Source organism: Pteropus medius, unplaced genomic scaffold (assembly GCF_902729225.1).
Source record: "Pteropus medius unplaced genomic scaffold, Ma_sr-lr_union100, whole genome shotgun sequence".
Classification (NCBI taxonomy): Eukaryota; Metazoa; Chordata; class Mammalia; order Chiroptera; family Pteropodidae; genus Pteropus; species Pteropus medius.
Genome location: NW_024349227.1, coordinates 2,083,188 through 2,103,928, shown reverse-complemented (window position 1 = coordinate 2,103,928; position 20,741 = coordinate 2,083,188). Strand labels below are relative to the sequence as shown.

Here is a 20,741-nt window from a genome sequence, read left to right as displayed (position 1 = left end):
AAGACAATATAATTCAAGTGGTTTTAAAACCGAAGTTCTGACAATAAAGTCATAAATTATCCTGAATAAAAAGAGGGCAGCATCTAAAAATAAAGTGGCTGCACTGGGAGCGCTCTAAAATCTGCACACAGATTGTAGAAGTTCTTATGTTCTTGGCAAATTATTGACATACTTTTAAAGAATATAAATTTGAATCTAGTAGAGCAGGGTGGTTAAGACAGAGTCTTTGGAACCAGACAGCATTTGAATCCTGACCCTGCCACCTACTAGCTGTGTGACCTTGGATAAATTATTTAGCCTGAGTTCTCATATCTCAATTTGTAAAGTGCAGATAATAGTATCCACTTTGTAAGGTGGCAGTGAACGAAATGAAACGGCGTGTGTGGGAAACCTCTACTAGCGTGGCTAGCACAGAGTAAGGGCTCGACGTTAGCCGTTCTGTAACAAATACGAGGAGATGGTATTAATCGAAGGGCAACCGCAAAAGGATAGCACGAATGGGTAAGAGCCACGCTGGGAAGGTTAAATACAGGTGTTCTGACACTTGTAAAACCCGTGAGGTATACACAAGGGTTCCCTTGGTAAAATCATCAAAAATGAAGCTGCACATCAGTCCTAGAACAGCCAAAGCGTCAATGGTGACAAAGGAAGGGCTGGATAGGATAGGGACGCCTCCTGTCACTGCTGTTTCTCCCTCAGAATGACGTGCTTGAATGACAAACACAATGAAGATACAATTGGAGGCTAATGAAGCTCATTCCTCACTACGTTGAATGAGCTCCAGTCTCTCTGTTACAAGGCAGGGCACTGACAGGCTTGTGAACTTGATGTTGGAGCCTTAATCTACGTGAGCCGCTTTAAAGATTCATGGGGAAAGGCAGAGGGGGTCAGGAGCCTGTGAAAGAGTAAATGTGGCTTTAATTTTCAAAAATAGGGGAAAGCATAGATTTGGGAGATACAGAGGTGTGCTTAGTGTCCATCCCTGGCAAAGTTCTAGAAGCAAGGATTAAACTGTAGTGATTATTGCAGTGGCCTCCTGACTGGCCTTTCTGCTTCTGCCTTTCGCCACTCCACACCCATGACGTTCTCAGCCTAGCAACCAGAGGGATCCCATTATGCCAAATCATGCCGCATCTGCTCAGGACCCTCCAACGGCTCCCCTTTCACTGGAAGAAAAAGCCCACGCCCTTCCAGTGGCCTATAGTACCGAATACAACTGCCCGGCTGTGTCTCTGACCTCGGGTCTCACGGTTGCTCTTCCCCCACCTGCTCTTGCTCTGGTCACACCAGTGTCCTTGCTCTTGGCCTTCATCCATGCTGTTCTCTGCCTGGATCACTCTTCCCCCAGATAACTGCTTGGTTCTCTCCGCCGAATGTCACCTTCTCAACAACGCCTGTGCCGAGCACCCTGCATAAGCCCTCATACCCCCTCTTATCTTCTTCCCTTATTTTTTTCTCCACTGCACTCATTACCATCCAACATACTACATATTCTTATTTACTGGTCCTGTCTATCAACTATTTTCCCTCAGTAAAATGTGAAGTCAGGCTCAGAGAGTTTTATATATGTCCCCAGTTCCTAGAACTGTGCCCATCGCAGTCGTGCTTATGAATTAGTTGTGATTCAGAGGAAGCGAGGGAAAAGGGAAGGAGGATGGCTGGGTACACTTAGAAAGAGTCCCCATAACTAGGTGACCAACCATCCTAGTTTGCCCAGGGCTGAGAGAGTTCCTGAAACAAGAGCCTTGCAGTGTTCACACCAGGAAAGTCCCATAGATCAGCCAAACTCATTTACTTTGGTGGTCTGGGGACTAGTCCGATAGCTCTCAGGAATGCCACAGGCTCACTGTTTCCTCATTTCGACACTGCCTTCCAGTCGGCCTCGTGAGAGAATGCAGAAACGTTGGTTGCAGGACAGTATATTTAAGTGGTTTGCAGTTGGCTGAGTGGCCACACCAGACATATTGATTGATGGGCCCATGCGAGGCTGGTGGGAAGGCTGCTGTGGTGAGCCGCAGGACGTGTCCGCCCAGGTCTGCTCCACAATCTATCTGAGCTGTGGATGAGGACGCAGAAGGCAGGATGGAACCGTGCAGCGGCATGTACTAGCGAGGGAAGGTTCATACATTCGATAGTTAGCTTGGGTTTTAAAATCATCTCGATAGATAGAAATGATAAGCCCTACGTAACAATTTAAAATATAAACAGAAATAAATATTGCTTTCTATTTAGAGTTTAAAAAAGCAATCTTAAATGTACAGAAGAGACCAGGTACATAGCTGTTTTGTTTGTTTTAAACCAGCATGTTTAGTTGCCTACCCACTCAGTCTAGTGTGAAAGCTAAGACTTCAAATGCCACTTATGCCATATTAATAGACCTAGAGGGCATGGTCCCACCGTCCTCTCACCTGGTCGAAACACACCTGAGCCACGTGCCCCGCTCTGTACCAGGGAGAGGCTGCTCACCCTCATTTGCTCAGTTTCTAGCTATTCTAGGACACAGCAACCCACAAAGTGCCTTTTTCTCCCTCTCCATATCTGGCTATGTCCTGACAGTGTCATCTCTTTCCAGGAGAAAAGAGGCCACTCACTCCCATCCTCTCCCCAGCTCACCTGAATTCCCCGGGGTGGCCAATGTGCATAAGACATGGAGATTCCGTCGAGAGACAGGTTAAATCACCATAACTGCCTTTTCCCCCCAGAAGAAGGGATTCATTTCCAAGGACTCAAGCAGCTGTAAGCTCCGCAGCGTCTGGGAAGCAGCAGTGCAGCGAGGCCCTGGGAGTGAGGAGGCTAGGAGCCAGAATGGCATCCCGTCTCCCCAGGGACTCCTGCCACCCCTTCAGGCTTCCTGTCTGTAGCCGAGGAGCCTGGGGGAAAGGAGGGCAGTAAGAGGTCTTCCATCTTCCAAACTCAGGCACATTTAGGGTGTTTCCAGCTAGTGGGATCTAAGGCCCTGGGCCTCTAGCTGTGCTGGTGGTCACATTCTGGGGCCCAGGGATCCTAGGAGCGTTGTGGGGTGGCAGCGGAGGTGCTGATGGGAGAGGGCTGCAGGGCTCCACAGGCTCTCCAGGGCTCTGAGTGCTTATTCAAGGGAACAGCACCTCGAATCTCTGTGCCACGTGGGCCCATGCGGAAAGGCAGCGACTGCCGATCGTCCTAAAGGAAAAGAGGCATTGATTTCTGACTCCAGTTCTTCGTGATCCACATAGGCGCTGCCCTGCTTCTTCCCCACAGACCTGCTGGGTCACAGAGAACAAATCCAAACCTCACAGATGGTGAACAGGCTAGATCCCACTGGCCAGCTTTAGCCGGCTGGCAGGGCTGCCCAGAATGCAGCCATGGGGATCCCAAAGTTCATCAAGGAGGGATGCTGCAGGCTCAGGAGTGTGGGCCATGGGTATCAGGAGGGTAAGGGGCTGGGTATGTCATGTCTCTGCTTGCCCAGCCCCCTCCCCTAAAGAATACACCACCCGCCCTTGGAAATGAGCATCTGTGAATGGATCCTGCTGACCTGAGCAGCCCACCAGTAAGGGGAGAAGTGGAGGAATCATCCTCCAGCTCCTTCCCCAGCCCTCTCCTGGAGGCCTGGAGCAGGAGTGAGACATTCTAGCCACCCCAAGCTGGAGCCCTGAGGTTCTTAAAGTGTGGTCCCCAGACCAGCAGCATCAGCATCACCTGAAAACTTCTTAGAAATGCAAATTCTCAGGTCTAGATCTAAACCCAGATCTAGACCAGAAACTCGGAGGATGGGCCCAGCCATCTGTGTTTAGAAAACTCTGGGGTGTTTCTGAGACAGGTTGACTTGCTCAAGAGGAAGAAGACTTCTAAACTGGCTGTTTGTGGAAGGTCTTCAGAGAATCCTGCTCTCCCGTGTTCACAGAGAAAGGAACATTGCCCTCTGGCTTGGGGTGAGTGTGCTCTTTCTAGGTCCCGTAGGGCCCGATGCTGTTTCCTGGTCTGGCTTCCACCAGTGTGTGCATTTGACTCTCGATGGCAGCTTAGAGCAGCCTCTAACAAGTCTGCTGAATGTGTCTATAGCACAGGGGTCCTTAGGCTCACGTTGCTTCTTTTCAGTCTCAGGAGCCCCATGACTTTTCCCAGCTTAACTCAGAAACAAATGCTATGGCCAGGGGCCTCTGGCTCGGGAGCTGCCCCCTGGGTTGGCCACAGCAGCCCCTCCCCTTGCCTCTGCTGCCTTTCCAACAGATGTCGTCTTCACACTTGGTCCTCAGAAGTCAATTTGTTTTTTTTTTTAATACTGCAGAAGCAAATCAGGCTCATAGCAAATTATATTGAAATGGACCGGAAAGATAAATGCAGTGATTTCCTTGTCCCACAGCCCTCCCCTCCCCAAATCCTCTATCGCCCCACACCCCCTCCCTGCCCCAGTGAGCCCAAGTTCTTGCTGTCTTGATGATTTGCAATTCTCTGCATGATTCTGCCTCTTAGGTTTGTTTAATTAGAAATAGGTCTGAGAAGTGCTTCTTATGCACTGGCATGTTAATTGCTTATCAGAGAACGAGAAGGGGTGACAATGTTTGGTGATGGAAATTTCCACTCCCTCCACCTCTTGCTTTTTCTCCATTTTTCTCCCCACCCCGCTCTTTCCTTGCCTCCTGTGCTTCCTCCCTCTCGTCAGCCTCTCCTGCTTTTTGTCCCCCTTCCCCTGGCTCTGCTGCTCACAGTTATGGGGACTTTCTGGGGGAGACCGGAATCCAAACCTAAAGGGAACTATCTGAGCCCCCTCGCCCTCTTTTGCCGTTTTTTGCTCTCTCCTCCCTCCTCTCCGTTCCCAGGTCCTCCCTCTGTCGCCTTCTGGGCTTTGAAGGGTCGCCAGAGCACAGAGCTCTGAGTTATACCCAGTATTCAAAGGACTAGTTCCCTTTTGTTCCCTTTCCCCCCTTATTACTCTTGTTCTTATTTAGTTTTATTTTTTTACAAAACAGGAGAAAAGAGTGAATTGGGTTGGGGGGAGGTGACACATTTATCCACAAAGGTACAAAATTGCCTATAGAAAGTCAACCTCAGAGTGCCAACCGGGGCGCCAAGAGGAGGCGGTCCTGGGCATCCTCTTTCCAAATGTCCTTCAAAGCCTGCCTGGGGTCCACTCTGGGAGCAGTCCCCCAAGATGGGAGGAGAGGCCTCCGTCAGCCCTTGCCCAGGAGGGGAAAGAGCAAGCAACTGAGACTGTACAGATGAAAGAGAAGAGGAGGGGTGCATCCTGTGGGCCATGGGCCTGGGGACACAGGCAGGGGACATCCAGGGGCCTCTGGCCATGTAGACAAGTGGGGAGGTGGAAGGCTCTAGCCAGAGTCCTTCTGTCCCTTGCAGATGCTCCTCAAAAAGGCAGCAGAGGAGCCCCCAGAAGGTAAGGGCCACGTTCTGGAGGCTGCAGGAGCAGCCCCTGGGGCCACAAAGCCTGGTCTGTCTTGGTCCAGCTGCCAGGCCTCAAGCATGTGGGTCCATGTCACTTTTTTGGCAGGGCATCTGGCCCAAATTGCTTCCCTTTTGGTAAAACGTAGTCCTAGTCATTTTTCTACTGCTGAGGACAGGCCGAGCTCCAGGAATTTTGTGACAATGGGGATGACAGTGTCTCCCCTTCTGAGGACCTGGATAACTTCCTTCCCAGATTCCAGGGCAGGACAAGGGGTGCAGAAACCACCCGGACTGAGGGGGCACCCCAGCCCCAGAAAGCCCAGGCTGGAAAGAGAGGCCGCCCACCCACCCCCTGCCTGGGCTGGCCAGTGCCGAGGTGGGCTGCTAGCCCGGCTGCCAGCAGGAAGATGGCCAGAGCCAGGATGGCTATGAGCCCAGGTCGGTCCCCTAAGGCTCTGTGGCAAGGAGTGGCCTCTTTAGTCCTGGCCCACACACAAGCCAACTGAGTGTGGGCATCAGCAAAGGCCACTTGCAGGCAGGCCCAGTACTCTGTGGCCTGAAGGAGGCGGGTGATGTTGTAGCTATCGGTGCCCCGAGGCAGGCGGGCCAGAGCAGTGGCTCCCCCGCCCTGGAGGGAGGAGGTGCTGGACCAGGTGAGGTTGGTGGAGACAGTGTTGGGTGGGGGTACCCAAGATAGCAGGATGTGATAGGGGTGCGTCTCCTGCACTCGGAGCTCTAGCCCCCATCTCTCGTCCCTGCCTGGCTGCAGGGGAGCCCGGCCAATCGCCACACTAACTGTCTTAGTATCAGCCCCTACCAGGTTCTGAGCCACACAGGTGTACAGCCCTGCTTCTTCCACTGTCACCCTCCGCAGCTCCAGGGTTCCCTCAGGGTACACCCGGTATCTCCTGCCTGCACGGGCAGCTGTCAGTCGAACCCCAGCTGGAGTGACCCAGTAGATCTCAGGTTCCGGTTCAGCCAGCGCCCGGCAGTGTAGCACCAGACTCTCTCCACTGGCCACGTGGAGGCTGGTGGGGAGGCTGCGTGGGGAGATGAGGGGCAGGCAGTGGTCTGTCATCTCTCGGAAGGGCACCTCTCGGACTGGGCGGCGCTGGAGGTCTGGCGGCTCAGCACACAGGGTGGACTGCGGCTCGATGAAGCGGACACGGGTGCCTGTGGCATTAGCCCAGCGGATGACACAGTCACAGCGGATGGGGTTGCCATGAAGACCCACCTCCTGCAGGTTGGGCAGGGACTCCACCGTCTGCCGGTGCAAGGCACTGAGCGCATTGTTGTTGAGCATGAGGGTTTCCATCTGGGGCAGGTGGTGGAAGGCGCGGGGGTGGATGAAGGACAGCCGGGGGTTGTTGGTGACATCCAGCTTGGTCAGCTCAGGGAGGTTGACCAGGGCAAACTTGTCGATGGAAACCAGCTCCTCCATGTTGTTCAGCCCCAGCTCCTTGAGGTGCAGCATGTTGGCGAAGTCTCCCGGCCCCACCCGCTGGAGCGGGTTCTTGTTAAGGTCCAGGAACTTGAGGCCGGGCACCTGCTCCAGCGCCCGCCTGGGCACCTGGGCCAGCTGGTTGTCGTAGAAGGAGAGGCTCTCCAGGCTTTGCAGCCCCTCCAGGGCGTAGTCAGAGATCTCCCGAAGGTTCATGCCTGCTAGCACCAGGCTGCGCAGGTTGGCCAGGGGCCGGAAGTTCATGTCCAGGATGGCATCCACCCTGTTGCCGCCGATCATGAGGATCTCCAGGTTGGGCAGCATCTCGAACCACCGGCTGTCCACGGCTCTCAGCAGGTTGGAGTTGAGATGCAGCCGAAGCAGGTTGCTGAGGCCAGCGAAGGCCTGGGGGGCAATGCGGTGCAGCTGGTTGTGGTTGAGATAGAGCTCCTGCAGGCTGGCCAGCCCTGCAAAGCTGTGATCCTCCAGCCGGGTCAGCTGGTTCTCCTCCAGATGCAGGCTCAGCAGCTGGGGCAGGGCACGGAAATCACAGTCTCGGGCATCCGCAAAGCTGTTCTGGGACAGGTCTAGCTCTGTGAGGTTGGCTAGGTAGGCGAGCTCACCCTGGTCCACGCGGACGATGCCGTTGCTCTGCAGTAGCAGGGTCTGCGTGCCGGCAGGTAGCGCTGGGGGCACGGCCGTTAGGAATCGGTCATTGCAGTCCACGGTGGTGGCCTCGCGGTAGGATGAGCGGGGTGTATACCAGGGCCGGATCTGGCAGGCACACTGAGCGGGGCAGGGCACACGCCAGGGTACCACGGGCACAGCAGCAATAGCACCAGCCACCCAAGCTAGCAAAAGGGGGGCCACAAGGAGCCTCATGGTGGAGCTGCAGGGGAGGGGACCATCCACAGGAAAAGTCTGGAGTCCTTCTGCTTTTAGCGGTTTGCAGGCTGAGGGTCAGCAGCCTGCCAGGGCCTGGGGACCCCCCCTCCCAGGGCAGTCATGCTACTTGGGGTGAGGATGGGTGGGCATCACTTCTTGCCCTCATGGGTGCGGCTCTCCATCCTTGTCCGTTGGGCCTGCTCACTCGTCGCCATGCCCCACTGGGACGGCCCTGGAGAAGAGGAGGCAGAGTTAAGCATGTGGCAGAGAAGCGGAATCTAGTCCCTCCTCCCATCTCCCATGTCTGACTCGAGGCCAAAGAGGCTGAGAGGGGTGGACAGGGCCAGGGCTCCTGGGTTCCACCCTACAGTGCTTAGGCCTTAGTGTTCTTTTCTGTGAACTGCAGGGGGAGTGAGTGGCTGTGAGTCTTCAAGGAAGGAGGGAGAGATTGGGCCTTGGAAGCTTCCAGGATTCTTGGGAAAGGTGTGTATGTGGAGGAGAGGGAACAGCTGCCATTATTGTCGTCTTTAGAGTCCTTCTGAGTCCAGGGAAATGTGGAATAGAGTCCCTAAGCTTTCTTACATCTCTCTTCCCCGCCTCCTTGGCTCTCTCAGTAAATGGAAGATAGAGTGATAGCTTCCAGACAGCTCTCCGAGTGGTGTGGGCAGGGGATGGTGGCAACGAGCACAGCTTCTAAATGCCAGGGGGGCTCCCAGGACTCCCGAAGTTGAAAGGCAGTAGCCCCAGACCCCACACCTAGACAGGCTAGGGAACAGGGTGGTCCTGCTTGGGACCTGCTTGAGTTTGTGTCGACTACTCTACTCAGAAGCAGGGCTTTCCCTCGCCCAGCAGCCCAGGTTTGAGCTCCTCAGCCCTGCGGGTGTGTGACTCTGGCCCCAGCCGCTTCTCCTGGCTTCTCTTGCTGCCAGCCCACTTACCGACCGTGCACAACCCTTACAGGCTGAAGTTACCCTGACATGCCCCCCTTCTCATGTCTCCTAGGCAACCCCTACCTGTTCTTCAAGACTCAAGGTCAGTCATCTCCTACTGAAAACTCTTCCCCCACCCCCGCCTGGCTGAGGCGCCTGCTTGATGCTCTTACAGGGCCCTACATCTCCTTCCGTCACAGCCCTGACCACGTCACGTGCAAATGTCTCCCCATGTAGGGACCTGTCTTACTCATCATTGTGCTTGTAGCACAGGGCAGGTGCCCACTGAGTGTTTATTGTATGAATCAATCTCTGTGGCTCAGGGCCCCTTCCCCTAGAAGATCGGGCCCCACCCCTACCCCCACCTATAATGCAAGCCCTTGCTGCTCATTCCCTCCCAATCTAGGGAACCAAGCCAGGTTCTCTCAGACCTCACTGGTAGGCTGCATCACGCTGGAGGCAAGTCCAGCCTTGGCCCACAACCGGGATGGGGGAAAAAGGAGGTTTCCTGGGCCTGGCCTGACTGCCTGGCCTGAGTGGAGGTCTGATTCGGGGAGTTTTCCAGCTATAGGAGTCAGAGAAGCGTACGTGATTTGCCTGGACTCTTCAAAGACTCTAAATGTCTTTTTTTGATTTAACCTTCATAACTAGTCTACAAGATAATCATTAATATCCCTAGTTGCAGATGAAGAAATTGAGGTTCAGAAGAGATTAGAGAATTTAGCTTAAGACACATAGCTAGTGAGCGGCAAGAGACAGGAATTCACCCAAGTCCAGAGCTTGTGCCATTTACGCCATGCTTCTCGACCCCCAGGCCTGGCTTGAACCTATCCTGGGCACCACGGGGTGCAGCGGCAGCTGCAGCAGCACTGTGGGTGCCCATTCTTGTCTCCTGGGGCGATGACTCCTTACCAGGGAGTTTTGGGAAGCTGGGATATGTGTCTCCTGCCACCTTCCAGGCAGGTGACTCTTAGTGGGCCAGAGGGGTTCTTTGCTCACTTCACCCCAATTCTAGGACATGGAATGGGGGAGGGCAGCACTTGGAAGCCTGGTACCCTCCCTCGGCAGGACAGTGGCACGCCCATTTACATCTGACTACCTCCCACCTTCTTTGGCAGCTATTTCGGAAAGTGGGGAAACAACCGTGACTTAAAATGCGCAGAGGTTTTGTGTAGGGTGTGTGTGCACTGACACGGAAAAATCAAGGCAAACAAACACACACGCACACATGCATGCATGCTGCATACATGTGTAAGGGGGGGGCGGCTAGAGAAACCTGGCCGCCCAAGCCTGTGACCATTAGTCGGGACCAAGAGAGGAGATTCTGTGGGCAGAGAAGAAGCGGAGACAAGCTGAGTCCCTGATGGGCCCTGTCATGGAACTGGATCTAAGGCCAGAGGTCCTGCTTCCTGCCTAAACCTGGCATGAGAGAGCAAAACCCACCAGCAAAGAGATCTTACTATTATTAGGTACTTACCACTTCCTATCAGAGCACCCTGGGAAAAGTTATTGACTTCTGAGCGTCTGTTCCTTATGTATAAAATGAAGTTGTCATTAGGATTAAAGGAGCTGAGTGTGTTACACAAAGAGCTCAATAAATGTTAGTTCCCTTCCAGCTCTGCTCATCCCCCCAGGGTTGGGAGGCCCTCCAGCTAGGACTTCTTTGGGGCAGCAGAAGTTGGATCCTAGAGTTCCACAAGCCTCCATTAAACTTGCCCATTGTGTGCTCGGTGTTGCCCCCAGGTGGTGGGGTGAAAGCTGTGAGCAGAAATAGACAATACATATGTCATACCTTTAAAGAGTGCCCCTCTGGCAGGACCGGAAATGCAAAAACAATTCGGAGAGCCCGAGACTGTTCACAGGCAGAGAGAAGGCTGCAGTGGGTGGAGAGGGGCCTACAGCTGGGCCACCAGCATCCCTAGCCTTCAGGCCCTGTCTGAACCCCAGGTGTCTCTCGTCCTCCAGCACCTTGTTCTAACACCTCTGTGATGGAGAAACCATTTAAAACTTAATTAAAAACCTCCAGAGACTGGCCTTTCCCTGCACCCTCAGCAGCACCCTCCTCCTTGCCCTCTCTGGCTGCACTAAGTGAGTGAGGCATCACTCCTTCTCCCCAAGAGCCCAGCCTGGGGTTCAGCACCCAGGGAGAGGCAGCAGCTCGATGACTCATGTTCGCATAGTACCTCTGAGCCCAAGACTTGGCAAAGGCCCAGATGAGTCCTCCCCCTCACCGCCGAATACACAGCCCCTTCTAGGGTGAAACTCAAGAGCTGCCCACTCACCTGCCATCACCATTTAAGGCTGTCTTGCACACGGCCCACTCAGGCAGGCTGATTAGCGATTTCTGCTGGGAGCTCAGAGAAAGCTAATTGTCTTTTATGCATACTCTCCCAGGTGAGCGGGAGTTCAGACCATCACGTGTACATTTCCCACAACTGGATTTCAAGCTCCTTGTGGCAGGGCCCATGTCTGACGTGCTTTGTGTGCCCGCATAGCACCAGGTGTAGGACTGAGCATGAGAGGGCACTCATGAGTGAAACGTATAATCTCACAGCCCTGTGTATAGGAGGAAGAGGGATTATTTAGTTTCCTTTTGCAGGGGAAGCAATTGAGGCTCTGAGAGGTTAAGTGACTAGTCAGAGGTTTCACAGCTTCTACATGGCAAGGTCAGGATTCAAACTCAGGTCTGGCCCCACCAGCCTGGCCAGTGTTTGCTGCCTGGTGGATCAATGCCTGCCTTACAGGAGCAGAGCGCAGGGCTGGCCCAGGGAGCCAGCCCCAGGCGCAAATCCTTTCCAAGATGGCCTTGGTCCTCGGTTCCTCCACCCTGATGGCTGCCAGGCCCCTCAGACACTATTCCTTGACTCCCAGCTAGAGTGACCTGTTGGGGGGACAGCATGAGGAAGACATGGTTCCTGTGTGAGTTCGACTGGGCCCGGAGCCACAGGGGCAAACAGAGCCAGCAGGTCCACAGCCCAGCCTGCCATAGGGCTGGGGGCAGCAGGGCCTTCAGTGACAGGAGGCAGAAAGCCCTGGGGCCACAGTCAGGGAAGTAAAGTTGCCCACTCCAGGAGCAAGCTCCATTAGACCCACCTCCTCCAGGAAGCTGCTCTGGATTTAGCAGAAAGTGCAGAATTGATCCCCTACACTCCCTATTAAACTAAGGCTCTTGGCAAAGCTCTAAAAAAATGAAGAGATTGGGGAAACTGTTGTCAGTAGCCAGAGCTGTTTTTCCCTCCTCAGAGTCCTGTGCTCCTGCCACATTTAGATCACTGCTCCTCCTGCCGGCTGGTGGAGGCTGCCTCTCCCTGCCCCCTCCTCACTCCTCTCCCCTTTCCGGCAGACTCCGCCCCGCCCCCCGGAGCCTAGGGTGTGGAGGGAGGAGCGGGCAGGCATCGGTGATCGATTGCCTGGCCTTCTCCGCTTGAGTGCTAGGTCCCCCTGAGCTGCGGAGACAGATGGGCAGCATAATTGAGTGTAGCGTTGATAAACTCCGGCCTCCTCAGCAGCAGATAAGCCCTGGGTGGAAGGGACGCAGAGGGAGGGAGGCCAGCCCCGCATCTGTTCACCTGGCCTCGGCTCCTCCTGGGAGGCGAGCATGGCCCCTTACTCCCACTTCTCATTTAATCACAGACAACCAGGACTTCAGAGCTGAAGGAGACCTCAGAGTTTATGTACTCTTCTGGAGCCGGAATTCCATAAATAACTTATGCAAAGGAGGAGTGGTGGAGCAAGAAGCCTGGGCTTTGCAATCAGCTTGAGCCAGCTCTAACTCGCTGTGTGACCTTGGGCAAAGTGGGTAACCCTCTGAACCTCCAATGGCCAAGCTGGAGAACAGGGATAAAACGCTGCTCAGGAGCGTCAGTGAGGCGCGCAGGCTGTGAAGGATATGCAGTGTCTGTTTAGCCCCCATCACTGTTCCCTTTCATTCCAAATCTTACCACCCACTTCTCATCGCTCACCTCTTGTAATAAATCTTTTTAAAAATGCCACTGAGCTATAGGAGAGTGCACAAATGACACTAATTCTAAGTGTATACCTGAGCAAATTTCTACATTGGTAAATACCAGTACAAACACCACGCAGATCAAGATAAATATTTCCAGCATTCTAGCAGTTTCCTGGGAACCTTCTTCCCAGTCCATATGCAGCCCCCTTTGGAGCTGGCCAGTGTCTTGACTTCTATTGCCATCAGTCCGTTTCATGTGTTAACCCAGACTCCCCACTTTTCCATCACAACTTGGGACCACAGTCTTTAGACACTTTAGGGAACGCCAGAACATCAGACGAAATTCACTTAATCCTGAGGGGCTATAGCTTCTCCGGGCCTCATGCATAATTGGCCATCTCCAGAGACGCTGATTCCTCTCTCTCCTTCTATACTTCCCTTATCTAGAAATCGCTCTGTGCCTTAGGACCCCACTCTGGCTGCACCCCTGTGGCCTGGGCCTATGAGTGCTTAGCTGCCTCGAGGCAGGAGGATGGCAGGATGACCTCCTGGCCCCATGTACCCCCGGCAGCCCTGTGACTCTCAGCTAACTTCCCCTCCCCAAAGCCCTAGTTGGTCTTGGCCACTTCCTAGGGCAGCACTGCTCACCCCATTTTCTGCTGCAGACCCCCAGGTCTTCTCGTTACAGAGTTCTGGGGCGCTAGGCAAGAGGGCAAATTGAGGAGCGGCCAGGAAGGAGGGGCCCAGACTCACTTCTGACTACCCCGACCTCTCTACCTGGCCGTGTCTGAGGCTCTTCACATTCGACTTGGCCCAAACCCAGCATCTCCCACCAAACCTGCTCTTGTTTCTTCCGTCCCATCTCTTAGCACCAGCAGTCACCCGTCTCCAAGAGAACAGAGAACAGACCTCTGTTGCCTTGACCTGTCCCTCTCCCACCTCACAAACACACACCCCACAGTGCTCCACTTTCCTTTTATCTCTTGTCTTACCCTTATGATAGCCTCTTTGACCTCTCCTCCTCATCCTGAAATGACCCTCTCATTCTCAGATATCTTATGCTCCCACTTGCTACTTCCTTCCAAAACTCGGGCATCGTGCTGCCTGCAAAGCCCTGCCCCAACTTCAACGACCAGACTCCTCTTCAGCCATAAAAACCCATCCCAAATGCCATCTCCCAGTGTACCACCTTCCTTGATCCCCTTAGAAGGGTGTTTACCCTACCCCCCCACCCACCCCCCACAGTCTCTGAGACTCTGAACAGACTTCTGCCACGGCACCTTTCTTGCTGTTAGACTGCAGGTCTGTCTTCCCAGTCAGGCTGTGAGCTCTTTGAGGAAAGGATGGTTTGTTATTGATTTCTGCATTCTCAGAGCCTAGTGCAGTGCAGATTTTCCCTGCAGGGGTGGGAAGTGTTCTACAGCCATGAACTGTGAAGGGCAACCCATTAGTGTGTCATGAAAACAATTTAAAGTGGGTCACAATCTGCATTAAAGAAAAGAAATAAAATAGAAAATATCAGAGTGCATTGTAGCTAGACTAAGCATTGTTTTGAGAAGTTTTTCCTCCTATTTTATACACACATACACAGTTTACAGGGACACGATAAAAATCATGCTTTTGTGGGGGCGGGGTCGCAGCTACAAAAGCTTGAGAACAATTATTCTACTGAGCATTTCTTGGAAAGGTGAGTCCCTTCAACTCCAGTTGACACGACTGGAAGGATGACCTAAGTCTCAGAGTGACGTTCTTGAGTGCCTTCTGTGTGCCTAGATTTCTATTTGCTGGCCATGCTGTATTTCTCCCCTAATCCTCCCAAAAATCCTGGGAGGGCAGCACTGTTTAGATGAGAAACCCCAAACTCAGTGGAGCTGAAGAATCAGACCAAGGTCTCACAGCAAAATGTGGAAGAGCCAGGATATGAGTCCAGGTGTGTCTCATTTGTCAGCCCTTTCTCTTTCCATGATTCTGGTGTCAGAAGCTGACTTCCGAGAGTGGATGATAGTTGGCAGGAGAAGACAGGGGGAGAGCGGGGAAGGAAATCGGAGCCCATCTCCTGGGGAAGGATGAGGTTTCTCACGTCCACCTGTGCCCTTCCCGCCTCTGGAGCGAGAGGAGTCAGTGTTCTGGTAAAAACTCCTTCCTGGGCCTGGGAGGGAAGAGAGTTGTCCCTAAGCATACATAACTCTCTCTCTTCCCAGGCCTCCGGGCTGGCCCAGGCAGAGGGTGTCCGAGCTCTGATGCCTGGAAGGGAGCTTGCCTCGTTATTTCTTAATTAGAAGTGGAGGGCACCAGTAGGTAGCACACAAAGTCATTTCTGCCTGGTCTCACTGCGGGGGAGTGGAGGCAGCCTGTCGGGCCGGACTGCAGTGCCGGGCTAAGTCCCACCGCCATGGGTTGCCAGGCTTCTGCTGATCATCCTCAGGAAACTTCTCTGACCCCTCCAGCTCTCCTTCTCCTGGGTTCCCCTGATGCCACAGCACCCCTCCATCACAACCTGCCTGTTTCCTTGTCTGTCTCCCCCACCAGACAGTGAGCCCCTCAGGGGAAGGACCTGTGCTCCAAGCTGCCAGTTCCTCCAACTGTCTGGCACATCGTAGAAGCTCAGAAGATGTCTACAGAGGGAAGGAAGGAGGGAAAGAAAGGCAAGGAAGGGCAGGGAGAGAGGAAGGGGGCCGGTTGTTTCGGAGCTCGTGAAGACCAGGTGGATCAGAGTCTGGGCTCAGGCCCCTTCCGCCTCCTTCCTCGCCAACCGGAAGGAGACGCACATGGCTCCCAGGGCCCGTCTTCCTTGGGCACCCACCCTGGCTGCCCTGCCCCTGCCTCTGGCTGCTGACAGCCACTTAAAGCCTTCTCCGGGTGGAGAAGGTACTTCTCTCTCTCTCAGGTTTCCGCTTCTGGATTCAACAGGTTCCTACGATGATCCTCACCCTCCGGAGCTCTAAGGTTCCCCATCCAGAAATCCTGTGCACTCCACCGACCTCTCTGAAGGCTTTCGAGGCGGCTCGTCACCGGGATCCTGAGGCTGGCTGTGTGACCTGGAGCTTCCTCACTCAGGTTCTCCTACCTCATGGGGGGATGTCTGTAAAGCACCTGGCGCTCAGTAGAGTCCCCTTCCCTTTTTCTCCACCTCAGTTTGAGGCACATTCCCTGGTTTCTAGATCCCTTTGTACCAGGCCAGCACCGGATGGTCGTGTGGCCTTGAAGGCAGGCATCCTCTCCTAGGAACGCTTGCTTCCACCGCAGGCTGACGCTCCTTCCAGACGGAGCTGCTCTCTCCTGGCTCGAATACAAGCACTTCCCAGAGCCTCCACCTAGGTCCCATTTCCAGAGCAGCTCAGTTCATTTGTAGAGCAGAGATGTCTGATAGACTCTCACCCAGTAAACAACTTAGGTCCTGGCTTAGCTGAGCAGCTCCTCCCTTCCTCAGATGCTTGCTCCCAGGAAGGGTCGATAGAGCAGCCCCCTCCAGCTGAGTTCTAAATGTCCCAGCTTGACGGCAGTCTGCGATCATTCCATGCTGGCCACAGCCACAAGCCAGAGGGGCAGCCAAGCCCAGGCACTGACCCATAAGCCTCTCCAGCCTCCCTTCCCATAATTACACCTGCTCTTTTAAGAATCAGGTGGGGTTGCTGGGCAGACGCTGCAGCATTCTTGAAAGGCTCCCGCCCACAGCCAGGACACCAGGATATCCCTTTAGACACAGTGGATCCCTGGGAGCTAGGAGCAAGGGCAGGGGAAGGAGGCGGAAGCCTTTAGAGAGATGTGGGCAATACTCCTTCCTGCCCCAGTGCCTTTGCACACACGGGGTCTGTGCCAAGAAGTTGCTTTCTTCATCTGTGAATCTGGGGAACGTCTTCCCATTGCTGAAGTCTCAGTTTGCACTGCACCTCTCTGAAGTCCTCCCTGACACAGCCATCCACCCGCCTCCCCAGTTAATTAACCCCTTGCTCCTTTCTGTATTTTCGAAGAATTCACATCCAGTATGATGCTCATCTCTCCTTTCAGACTGTGCGGTGCTCCGGGGCAGCTCTGTGGCTTCGTGGTCCCAGAACTAATAAAAAGGAAAGCACCAATAGATCTTCTGGTTGTGTTTGAGGTGAATGGGGACTTAGATGGGGAGGTCTGGGTCTCTCTCTCTCCACAGTGTTTGTGGCACGGAGGGAGGGACCCCCAGGGCATGGTGGGGGTGGAGGTGGTAGGGAGATGCCTGGATGGCTGAGGAGAAAGGGCTGCGGATCGAATGGGGAGCAGACCAGTTAAACAAGGAGAAAGGCCAAAGCCCTTCTAACGGAAAAGGAAAATGAAATCAGAATGAAAATTGATGAGGCGGAGAGAAAAGGAGACTCGTTTCATCAGCAGGTTTGCCAGATGAAGCTGAGAGATAAATCACGCGGCGGAAGGAGCCTTGGTCTCTGCGCGGGGCTCACTGCCTGCTCCCTCTGTCAGCTGTCGCAGGCGGGCCTGCCAGATAAATGGCTGCAGCTGAGGCCGCGGCTGGTTCCCCCTCCCCCCAACTGCAGTGAGAATGACCTGTCAGTCCTCACCACCTCCTGAAGGCCTGCTCTGGCCATCCCTTCGCCTGGTCCCCCTCCTTTGGTCCCCTCTCCAATCCCACTGGCCTCTCCCTCAGCAGCCCCTCCTCACTCCCCGTTCCCCAGCTGAGGGCCAGGCCTGTGGAGAGCATTTCTCAGCTCTGTTGACCTTCTGCCCACCTCATCCTACTTCTCTGAAGCCAGAGGGGGAAGCAGGAGTCAGGGCACAGGAATCGGTGGTTGAGGACACAAGACAAGACAGGGCTGGGTTTTAGTCCTGGCCTGGGGACAGACCTTGGAATATGTCCTCTTATTTCTCTAGGCCTTGGGCTCCTCACCCATGAAATGAGAGGGTTGGGCCAGAGCAATGAGAGGGTCTAAAACTGTGGTCCCTGGATCAGTAAGATCAGCATCACCTGGAAACTTGTTAGAAACGCAGGTTCCCAGGCCTACCCCAGTCCTCCTGACTCAGAGCCTCTGAGGGTGGGGCCTAGTAACCAGTGTGTGAACAAGCCTCCAGGTGCTTCTGATCAATGCTTCTATTTGAGAATCACAGGGCTAGTTGCTAAGGTCCCTCTAGCTGAGATTAGAATTCTGAATATGTATATATGTACACAGCTTCTTATCATTATCCTGACAGATAAGACGGGAGTTTACAGAACCGCCTCCACCCCCACCCCCACCCCTTCTCTGTCCTGGCCACAAGGAACTCTACCCAATGAGCATTCACAGAGCCCTGACTGTGTGCTGGCACTGAGAGGGGCTGGGGGTACATGGTTATGGGAGGGCAGGAGGGGAGTCACAGATAAAAACCACTCTACTGTAGTATGATAAATGGTGTCACAGGAGCGTTTACCTAGAGCAACAGGGGCACAGCCCAGAGGAAAGAGCACGATTCTGTTTCACGTGGGTAGTTGGGCAAAAAAATCAGAGGACTTTTACCAAAAATCATTGAATTATATGCTAAAGGTGGGTGAATTTGATGGAATGCAAATTCACAACTTCATTAAAGTTGTTTAAAAAAAATCACAAGGGAAACGTTGCCTGAATCAGGTTCGCAGGTACAGAGAGTGGAAGGCACTGTATACATGTTGGGGACATCGGGAGCAAAGTCCTGGGATAAGAATGTGTGAAGCAGATTCCAAGAAGCGGCTTCCGGGAAGTCCCAAGAGTGTGGGTAAGGTGGGGAGGCGGCTGGAGCAGCAGGCCAGAGCCAGAACGGTCTGGACACGATAGTGCACTCAGAGGGCGGCCGAAGCGGGTATGTAAGATAGGGACCACTATAGCCATCAATGATCATAATCGGTTAGGACTGGATGCATTTTGCAATTTAAATTCGTCCACAATCACCATCCTATGTGATTTTTCACAGTAGCCCTGCAAGGTCATAGATGTCATTACCTCCATTTTAGTGGAAAGGATATTAAGTGACTTGCCCAAGGTCATACAGCAAACGCGAAATGGAGCCAGGGCTAGAAAATGCAGTGTGCTGCCAGGACTAAACCTCATCTCCGGTAGGACGGCAGGAATGATGATGGCAGCCATTGATGAGGACTGCTTGTGAGCCGGGCCTTGGACTAGGGGTCTGATGTGAGTCGCTGCACTGAATGCTCACAACGACACTATGACTTGGGATGACTAGCCCCTTTCACAGATGTGAAATGCTCACGAATATCCAGCTGGTCAAGCCAGGACTCCAACTGGGTTGTGGCTCGTGCCAAAGCCTGTGCTCTAACCCCTGACCCCATATCACCCTCCCCCAGCCCTCGCTGCCTGGAATGGGATGGGGAGATTTCCAGCTGACTCCTCCTTATCCAAACTCCACTGAGCCCAACCGACCCAAAAGAAACTGGCTCCTGGCCTACGCTGAGCAGCCCTTCCTCAAGGTAAGGCCCTTTCCAATCTGGCCGAGGCTCCCTCTCCCCCCAGCCCATCCGTGCTTTCCAAGCCCAGCACACCCGCTGGAAGACCAGCGGATCCTAGGGCCATAGAGCCAGTGGCTGGAAACACTTCCATCTGCGATCAATAATAGGCATAATTCAGGGGCTGCGGCAAGTACAAAAGAGTGTAGGTTAAATCAATATTTAGAAGCTTCAAAATTAAACTAATTAAGAGCAAGCCTTAATGATTTTTACTGTCTGGGAATAAAAAAGACAGAAAGCTCACCTATATTTCATGATTCTACCTCAGTAGCTTGTAATAATTTGGGAAGAGCAGAAGATGAAAAGTGCTGCCAGCCAGCTCCACTTTCTGCATTGCAAGAAAGGGGAGCATCTCGTCCTTGATCATAAAGGACGGGGAGAAGAGGGATGGGATGGAGCCCGGGATGCAAAGAGCACATTGTAGAAGACCACTAGCTTGGGTCAGGGACCGTTATGGGTTGAACTGTGTCCCCCAGTCCTAACCCCCAGTACCTGTGAATGTGACCTTCATTTGGAAATAGGGTCTTTGCAGATGTGGTCAAGTGAAGATGAGGTCATACTGGATTAGGGTGGGCCCTAACCCAATGACCGGTGTCCTTATAAGAAGAAGGGAGTTCAGATGCAGACAGAGACACTGGGAGCATTCCATGTGATGATGGAGACAGAGATTGGAGCATTGCAGCCGCAAGCTTAGGAGCGATACTGATGGACAGCCATGGCCAGAAGCCAGGAGAAGGCAAGGAAGAATTCGCCTCTATAGTTTTCAGAAGGAGCATGGTACTGCTGACACCTTGATTTTGAACTTTAGCCTCCAGAACTGTGAGACAACAGATTTCTGTTGTTTTAAGCTACCTGGTTTGTAGTACTTTGATATGGCAGCCCTGGGAAACTAGCACAGGGATCTTAGATTCTAGTTTCTACTCTGCACAGTAAAATTGTGTAAGCTGGGCAGGAGGCTTAACCTCTAGGAGCCTCAGTTTTCTCCTCTGAAAAATGGGGATAAGACCTTTTCTCTTTTGTACAGAGATGTGGCACAGATAAAATTAAAACATGAGTGTGAAATATGTAGTGTGAGCTGTACATGTTATACAAATATCACCTGGGCTTGTAGCTAGTGGAAAGAATCTGGGAAAGGACTCAGGAGCCATCTGTCAGATGGGCAGGAAGGTCTCTGCCAGCTCACAGGACTGGTCTAAAAATCCAATCAGATCACAGGTGTAAGGTATTTTTGCTTCATTAGAGATATTATATACACGAAGGGTATTTTTATTGTTCTCAACAGGGATTTTATTTGCTTCCCACTTGGTCCAAGTTTTCTCATCTGTAAAATAAAAGGCATTTTAAAGATATTTTCAGCATAGTTCTCTGGGATTATTTATATATTTTTTTAAAAACAGTCTTAGCAGCCCAACCGCATTCTCATTCTTACACCTCGGCCCTGTAGCCCAGGACAATTCAGAGGGTGCCAGTTAAATATTGTGGCTTTGCTCCCCTCTGTCCCCTACTGCCTGGGTTAAGGGAGGGCAGAACCAGAGCACTTTTCCTCTGTCCTTCTTCAAAAGTGTACCAGGCATGGAAGAAACAGGAAACCATACAGGCAGCAAATAAAATCTCTATTGATCATGAGATGGCTCGCATCCCAAGTCCAGCTGGCTCCCAGAACTGTTCATCTTAAATAAATGTCCCTAATGATGCACTTGT

At 53.1% G+C, this 20,741-nt stretch overlaps 1 protein-coding gene and 1 long non-coding RNA gene across 12 annotated transcripts in view; one reads left to right on the top strand and one right to left on the bottom strand.

Annotated features, from left to right (window-relative positions):
- Positions 1-20,146, top strand: part of LOC120617969 (uncharacterized) — a 47,941-nt gene extending 27,795 nt beyond the window's left edge. The window contains exons 2-4 of one of the 6 annotated variants that reach the window (XR_005657111.1): positions 3,800-3,911; positions 12,268-12,429; positions 15,494-16,663. This is a non-coding gene — a long non-coding RNA (uncharacterized LOC120617969). Of the gene's footprint in view, positions 1-3,799; positions 3,912-12,267; positions 12,430-15,493; positions 16,683-16,942 lie in introns of those variants that run through there. The other 5 variants (XR_005657107.1, XR_005657106.1, XR_005657109.1 and 2 more) reach the window with 5 other exon arrangements.
- The window catches only part of LRRN2 (leucine rich repeat neuronal 2), a 63,575-nt gene continuing 43,730 nt past the window's right edge, over positions 897-20,741 (bottom strand). For 3 of the 6 annotated variants that reach the window (XR_005657101.1, XR_005657104.1, XR_005657103.1), the window contains 2 exons: positions 2,614-7,937; positions 897-2,105 (listed from right to left, as the gene is read on the bottom strand). Coding sequence is in view for 1 of the 6 variants with exons in the window: in XM_039881800.1 (XP_039737734.1) it covers positions 5,540-7,702 (2,163 nt within the window). In the remaining 5 variants the exon portion in view is untranslated. Of the gene's footprint in view, positions 7,938-10,426; positions 10,618-20,741 lie in introns of all 6 variants that reach the window. The other 3 variants (XR_005657102.1, XR_005657105.1, XM_039881800.1) reach the window with 2 other exon arrangements.